Source organism: Mus pahari, chromosome 8, assembly GCF_900095145.1.
Source record: "Mus pahari chromosome 8, PAHARI_EIJ_v1.1, whole genome shotgun sequence".
In the NCBI taxonomy this organism is placed as follows: Eukaryota; Metazoa; Chordata; class Mammalia; order Rodentia; family Muridae; genus Mus; species Mus pahari.
In genome coordinates, this window is record NC_034597.1 from 22,182,610 (window position 1) to 22,189,916 (window position 7,307).

General features: G+C 49.1%; 1 protein-coding gene across 1 annotated transcript in view; it reads left to right on the top strand.

The window, feature by feature from the left end:
* Itih4 (inter-alpha-trypsin inhibitor heavy chain 4) overlaps nucleotides 1–2,225 on the top strand; it is a 16,359-nt gene extending 14,134 nt beyond the window's left edge. The window contains exons 20-22 of the mRNA XM_029541956.1: nucleotides 1,257–1,411; nucleotides 1,525–1,621; nucleotides 2,012–2,225. Coding sequence (XP_029397816.1) covers nucleotides 1,257–1,411; nucleotides 1,525–1,621; nucleotides 2,012–2,081 — 322 coding nt within the window. The 3' untranslated portion in view covers nucleotides 2,082–2,225. The remainder of the gene's footprint in view (nucleotides 1–1,256; nucleotides 1,412–1,524; nucleotides 1,622–2,011) is intronic.
* Nucleotides 2,226–7,307: the final 5,082 nt, after the last annotated feature.

Below are 7,307 nucleotides of genomic sequence, written 5' to 3' on the forward strand. Positions count from 1 at the left end.
GGGTGGGGTGGGGGTGGGGGTACATTGTAATGTCCTGCTGCTCTGAAGGCCCTGTCCTGGGACCTGGACCTCATCTCTAACTAAGGGACAGAGTGTCTTACATATCCTGCCTGGTGAGCTCAAGGTGGCATTCAGGAAAAGCCCAAGGCCTGACATCAGGGCTTATGAATGCTACTCTTGCCTGCAGCAGGTGAGTAGCTGTAACACACACCCGGGAGGAGCAAGGGACAAAGGATTATTTTGGCCAGTGTTCAGGCCAGTAAGTAGTACGAGGTTCTACTGTCTCTGGACCTGAACACATCATCATGATGGCGAACCTAAGGGGACACAAGCATGCACTGCTCACCTCAGGGAGAAAGCAAAGGGTCTAGCTAGCCTCGCAAACTTTTTTCTGCTTTTTGTGCCGGGGGGGGGGGCACCCTAACACATGCTGATGCAAGTATTCAGGGTGGCCCTTCCCACTGAGCTGCTTTCTGACATGACAATGGTCTCTGCAAATGCCTTAAAAGATACAGTAGAAAAGGTTCTTTTGTAATCTGCTAAGTATTTCTCAGTCCAGTCAAATTGGCAATTAAAATGGCTGTGTGAAGCTTTGGCAAGAAGAGAGCAGCTTAACTAAGCTCCGAAAGCATAGGTGTAGCAGACTCCCTGCTGCTGTGAGCAGAAACCCACAGGAAGGAGCTTGAGGGATGGAGGACTTGGAAGGGTCCACACGGGAGGCCTCAGTCTGTCAGGGCAGAGGACTTGGAAGAGTAGAGAATGCCTGAAACACAGAGCGTTCCCCTCCTCCCTTTTATACCATCCACTCTCAGTTTCTGGGATAGTGTGGCCCAAGTTCAGGACAGATTCCCCCCTTCATTTAACCTCCAAAAATATAGACACATCCAGAGATGAATTTTATGAATATTTCAGGTGCCTCTTAGCCCAGTCAAATTGACAGTGACTGTTATCCATCACCCCCAAGAAAATCATATAAAATTCACTCATGAGAAAGCAAACTTACACCCAGAGCAAAGGACTCATCATTCTCTTTTACAAACAATGCAGGGAAACTGGACATCACTAAGCTCACTTCAGTGCTCTCTTGCCAAGGAGGAAACCAAGCCTAGAAGATTAGAGGGATGCTCTGCCTAAGGCTACACAGTGACTTCCTGGTCAAGCGCAGAGGCCCCACCCTGCTGCTGGGGCCAGCCTACCGAGATGCCTCCACACAGGTGTCTCTGCCTTCCTGCTCAGGGTTTGGTGTTTCTCTGCAGCTTGAAGATGACCATGGATATGATGGGACTCCTACAGCTCAGTGGGCCAGGCAAAGTCACCATCGGCCTCCTGTCCCTGGATGACCCTCAGAGAGGACTGATGTTGCTTTTGAATGACACCCAGCACTTCTCCAACAACGTTAAAGGGGAGCTTGGTAGGATTCCACTTGCCCATAAAACCAGCTGTGACTGGGCACAGGCTGGGCCACTCACTTCTGCCCATCTCCCTCGCTGTCCTTAACCCTCACCAACCTGCCCTTTACCTCAGGTCGATTTTACCGGGATATCGTCTGGGAGCCACCCGTTGAGCCAGATAATACAAAACGGACGGTCAGAGTTCAAGGAGTTGACTACCCCGCTACCAGGTAACCACACAGACAGACAGCTGAGCCCGGCTATGGTTGGGTAGGGATTAGGGGGGCTGAGAGCTGGGATCTGCAGAGCCCCATTTCTGTCCATGCTTGGGAACTGAAAACATCCCCACAGAGGATGGTCAGCTTGGACTCTAGATTGCAGGAAGTACCATGGTTTCCTTGCCGCTTTCAAACTTCCAGAGTCTTGGGCCCAGAAGACATCACAAAGAAATCCCCTTGAATAATCCTTGGGCCTTCCCGACCTGTATCAGAGGGAATTCTGAGGGTCTTTGAGACTCTGCACTCTGTGCTCCAGTCTACAACCCTTCCCCCATCTCCTTCATCTTACCTGGGATTGGTTGGCCACCTACCTATGTTTTCTCTGTTGACTTCCTACCCCAGAGAGCTCAAGTTGAGTTACCAAGAAGGGCTCCCAGGAGCAGAGATTTCCTGCTGGACGGTGAAGATCTAGAACTGCTAGGAGCGCCGCTCCCTGCCATGTTGTCCTCGTACGCAGGCACATGACACCGTATGCCAACAGGGCCGCCTGCGAGGCCGAGACCTTGATGGGGAAAGAGGGTGCTCCTTTGTTACAAATAAAGAAGGGCAGTGTGAACCCAGGGAGTTGGTGTCATGATTCCATGTGGCCAGTCCTGTGGCACTTAGAGTCCCAACCTGTATATTCTGTCTCAAAGAACATTAAACTCTTCTGGAACGAGCCCTTGACTGCCTGGGGCCAGGGAAAGTTTTCACCCCATCTTGGTCTTTGTCACAGGAATCTAAAACCAGCCATTTGAATTTTCAATGCAGCACCAGGTGAAGGTCTCAGAGCGCTCTCCAGAGAGAACAGGGCTCTGGCTGCTTTGTGGTTGCCTGGACCATGAAAACCAGCTTTACTCAAAAAGGGTAAACTGGGTTGGGCAGGTGTATGACGCCTTAGTTCTAGAAAAGAGGTGAGCAAATGTCTTCATCCCAGAGAGGGCACCAGCGACAGGTCAAAGAAAGGATTGAACCTTGTCAAGTTGGTAAGGCAGTGAGATTATTGAATAATTATTGGGTCACGGATGGGGATTACATACAAGAATATGAGTGACTTAAAGATAATAAGCCCTGTAAATTCCACCCACCATGGAAAATGACCCTTGAAAGGTGCATCCCTGCCAGGTAGAGAGCTGGCTGGTGGTTAAGAACACTTGCTGTTCGCAGAGGCCCAGAGTTTGGTTCCCAGAACCACCCCACCCCCCAAATAAAATGTCCTAAGGGGCTGAAGAGATGGCTTCGCAGTTGAGAGCATTGGCGGCTCCTCCGGAGGTCCCACATAGTGACTCACAACTGTCTGTAATGACATTTCTAGGAGATCTGATGGCCTCTTCTTGCCTGTGTGCAAGTGGTACATGGAGATGCATGCAGGCAAAACACCCACACACAAGATAAAATAAATTACATTTTAGAAGTAAGTGAAAAATAAAATACTGAACCCCCTTTTTAAAAAAAAAAAAAAGAAAGAAAGAGGAAGAATCAGACGTGATGGCATATGCTTTTGACCCCGGTGCTCGGGAGGAGGAAGCAAGCAGAGCTCTGTGAGTTCAAGGCCAGGCCAGTCTGCATGTGGAATTCCAATCCAGTCAGCACTACACAGGAGAGAGACAGAGAGAGGGGGGGAGGGGGGAGAAAGGAAGGAAGGAAAGAAAGAGAGAGAGAAGAAGGAAGGAAGGAAGGAAGGAAGGAAGGAAGGAAGGAAGGAAGGAAGGAAGAAGGAAAGAGGAGGGGATGAAGAAGAAAAGAACGAGGAAGAGGAGGAGGAGAAGGAGGGAGAAAGGGAAGCAGAGAAAAGGAGAAATCCTGCCCCCGCCCGCCCGGGCACCTTGCCCAGCTTGCAGGCAGTTTTTCCAGAGCCTCTCCCCTGGCGATGTCAGCGTGAGAAGAAGATTATTGCTTTCTGAGCTTCCTTATCTTTCACTGCTCCTTTCTCCCTCCTCCCTCCTTCCTTCTCCCTCCTCCGTCTTCCCTTCTTCTTCCTCCCTCCTCCCTTGCCTTCTTCCCTCGAGGTGGGGATGGGGGATACTTCCCTTCTGAGGAAAACCCTCACAGCACCTGGCAAGTCCAGCTCCCAGACTTTCACACCAGGCTTTAGGTACAGACCCAAAGCCTGGTTCAAAACACACACCAAACAAACACCCTACCACTAGAAGAAGACGATGGCGAGGCCCAGCCGTAAGAGGAGAGCAAGGGCTGCCTCCAGGAGCCTCTCATATAGGGGCAATGAGGCTCTCAAGTCTCGCATTGTTGATGTCTCCTTTCCTGAGCATTCCACAGAGTTAAGCACCCTGGAGATTCCACCCGAAATATTAAGTTTGTATTATAATGCTTCATGGCACACAAATTTAATCCCAGCACTTGGCAAGACAGAGGCAGACAGACCTCTGTGAGTTCAAGGCCAGCCTGGCCAACATAGCAAGTTCCAGGCCAACCAGGGCTACATAGACCCCATCACAAGCCTTGTATCCAGAGTTTCTTTTTCTTTTCTTTCTTTCTTTCTTTCTTTTCTTTCTTTCTTTCTTTCTTTCTTTCTTTCTTTCTTTCTTTCTTTCTTTTTTTTTTTTTTTGAGACAGGGTTTCTCTGTATAGCCCTGGCTGTCCTGGAACTCACTTTGTAGACCAGGCTGTCCTGAAACTCAGAAATCCGCCTGCCTCTGCCTCCCGAGTGCTGGGATTAAAGGCATGTGCCACCACCATCCGGCTATTTTTTTTTTTTTTTTTTGGTGTATCCAGAGTTTCTTCATCTATGGACTCAACCAACTGTAGGTTGAAACTATTCTCAAAAGTCGCAACTGTACCAATCAGGTATAGAGTTTTCCTTGACACTACTCTTTCCTAGCTTTGTATAACATTGTGTTGGGTATTACATGTGCCTTGCAGAGGATGTACAGAGCACAAGAGGACCTGAGCAGGTTGTGAATGAATAGAACGCTGTTTTACATAAGGGACTGGAACATCTGTGGATTCTTGGTATCCCAGGAAGTCTTGAAACGAATCCTCTATGGGGACCAAGGGACAATGGACTCCTAGAACAACCCACTTCTAGAAAAATTCAAGCACAACCTGTGGCTTACTGATAGTCACTGTAAGGAGAATAAAACCACAGGCATAAGAATAAAAGAGCCAAGCAGTCGGAGAGGAGAATTAGCCATCAAAATAGAGGATGCCGCCAGAGCAGCTGGCCACAAACTACGCTCTAAACGTGGTAGCTGGGATAAAACACGAAGTGAGCTAGCCACTTGCCTGGTAGGCAAGTCCTAGACCAGATCATCAGAAAAATCTTCCGTGCCAGCTCTTGAGCTGTGGAGGGTGTTGGATGAATGAGTCTTTCTGTAAGAATGAAGGATCAGGCCAGCGGATGGACTTCCAGCAGCCTTGCCCAGTGTGCGAGATCACTCATCTTGCACTGGGGTTCCTCCACCTAGCCACCCTGGCAGGGGACCTCATGCCCAGGACGAGGGATTTCCTGTGGGACTAGAGACAGATGACCCTGCTTGGCCCAAGTTCACCCTCCTAAGACACAACCAGCTGGGCCCCGCCCAAAAGTCAGTGCGGGCCAGCACCTGCAGGACGGTTGAACCACCAACCTTTTCTTTTCTACCCAATGGGGGCTGCTTGGGGCCCTGGGCCAAGGGCTGGATTACACTGGGCACTGTCTTCATTCTGTTCCATGTTGCTGTGACAAAACACTTTGACAGAAGCAACTTAAGAGATAAAGGTGTCTATGATGATTTCAGGTTACAAAGTCTATCATTGTGGGCAGCAGGGCCTTAACTTAGCTAGTCACATTGAAATGGCTAAGGTGATGCCATCTTTTCCTGACTTTATTTTGTGTTTGCCTAGACATTCTTTAGACACACACACACACACACACACACACACACACACACACACACACACACCAGTACCTCCAATAGCCACATCTGTCTTTGCACATCTTTTGCAACTGTCTGTGACCCCAACCCTGGTCCAGACATATTAACCAGAATAACTGATGTTTGAGTAAGCTAAAACATAAAACTAAAATAACTAGTAAGAAGCATAAATCAGAAACAATTGTCATGTGGTATCTGGAAAATCCTGCTAAGCTCCGAAAAACTTCAGATGTTGCTTCGACCTCCCCTAAACACTGGTGTAATTGTGGTTTTTGTCTTTTAAAATGCTGTACCTCTGGTCTTCCATACCAAGAGACATGAGTCTTCTTTTGAACATTGGCTAATGAAATTATTTATATACTTTTAATCGGTTTAATTAGTCTGATTGTCTGTCTTGCATGGATCATTTCCACATCACATCCACACTATAGAGCAGAGACCTGTGGATGAGGGCTCACACTGGTGCTCAGCGGGTTCCTGCTGGCCTTTTCAGTCCAGGGCCCAGCCCAAGAAATGCTGCTGCCTGCTTCCAGGGTGTGTCTTCCCACTTGGACTAACCCAGTTAATAAAATCCCCTACAGGCTGACCAAGTCTTAAACAAGTCCTCCCCTAGACTCTGTTCACAAGTGATTCTGATTCTGTCGAGGTGACGAAATTTACTTTGATGGATATCAAAGGGTAATGTGCTAGTGCACTTGCCCATCCTAGAGATGGCAAGAAAGGCTTCCTAGGGGTGAGTCTGAAGGACAAAGGGAAGGTTACTCTGAGTAACCAGCAGAAGCCTAGCCTAGAGACGGAGCACTTAACTGAGTCCTGGGAAAGAGAACAAAAGGTGCTGTAGGCTAGGAAAGGGCCAGCCCAGGTGGCACAGCCTTCACCTGGAGCAAGGCCTATCTATGTTCCCATGTCCGGCTCTCAGCAAGAACAGGGAGCTGGGGTTCTGTGGGAGGATTGAAAACATAGCTGGCCTAACGTCTTCCTGAGCAGAGGTGCCTCCCTGCTTGTGTGTTGAGGAAGGGACAGAATTTGGGCTGGGCTAATTCTCTAGCCTTCTTCCCACACTCCCCCTGGATCAGAGGAAGGCCTTCAGTTTGAGAGTCAAGTCTCATGCTGCCACTCACTCTAGAGTGGTAGTGACCAGGAGTCACCTTCCCTCCCCTCCAGGCCCTTGGCCAGTTTGAGCACTGGAAAGCCAGCTATGACACATGACACCAACCATGGGAAAATCTGTGGGCCTTCTGTAGTGGGAGGTATGACAATTCTTATGACCCATAGCCACATGCCACACACACACACACACACACACACACACACACACTTGCACACATGCACATGCATGTACACTCTGCATTGATGATGGCCTCGGGTTCACATACACATGCACGAGCACTCTGCATTGATGATGGCCCCGGGTTCAATTCCTTACTCTAGCTTTATTAAACTCTTTGCTCAGCCATCTAGCAAGCTACCCACTGCTTCCTTCTCCAGGATCTTCTGCCCAGCATCCCTTAGGCCCTCAGTCAGAGATGCTGAAGGCACAAAGAATCCAAGCAGGATGATCACATGACAGAAGCAGCTGTGTGTCTGGAAGTTGAATGGTGCAGAGAAACACCTGAAGTGTGGACAGAAAGTAGAGAGGACAGAAGGCCTCTTGTCCCAAGAGCAATAAAGGGTGATATCCTAGTGCAGAGAGGGATGAAGGGGATGTCCTGGTGCACAGAGGGATGAAGGGGATGTCCTGGTGCACAGAGGGATGAAGGGGATGTCCTGGTGCACAGAGGGAT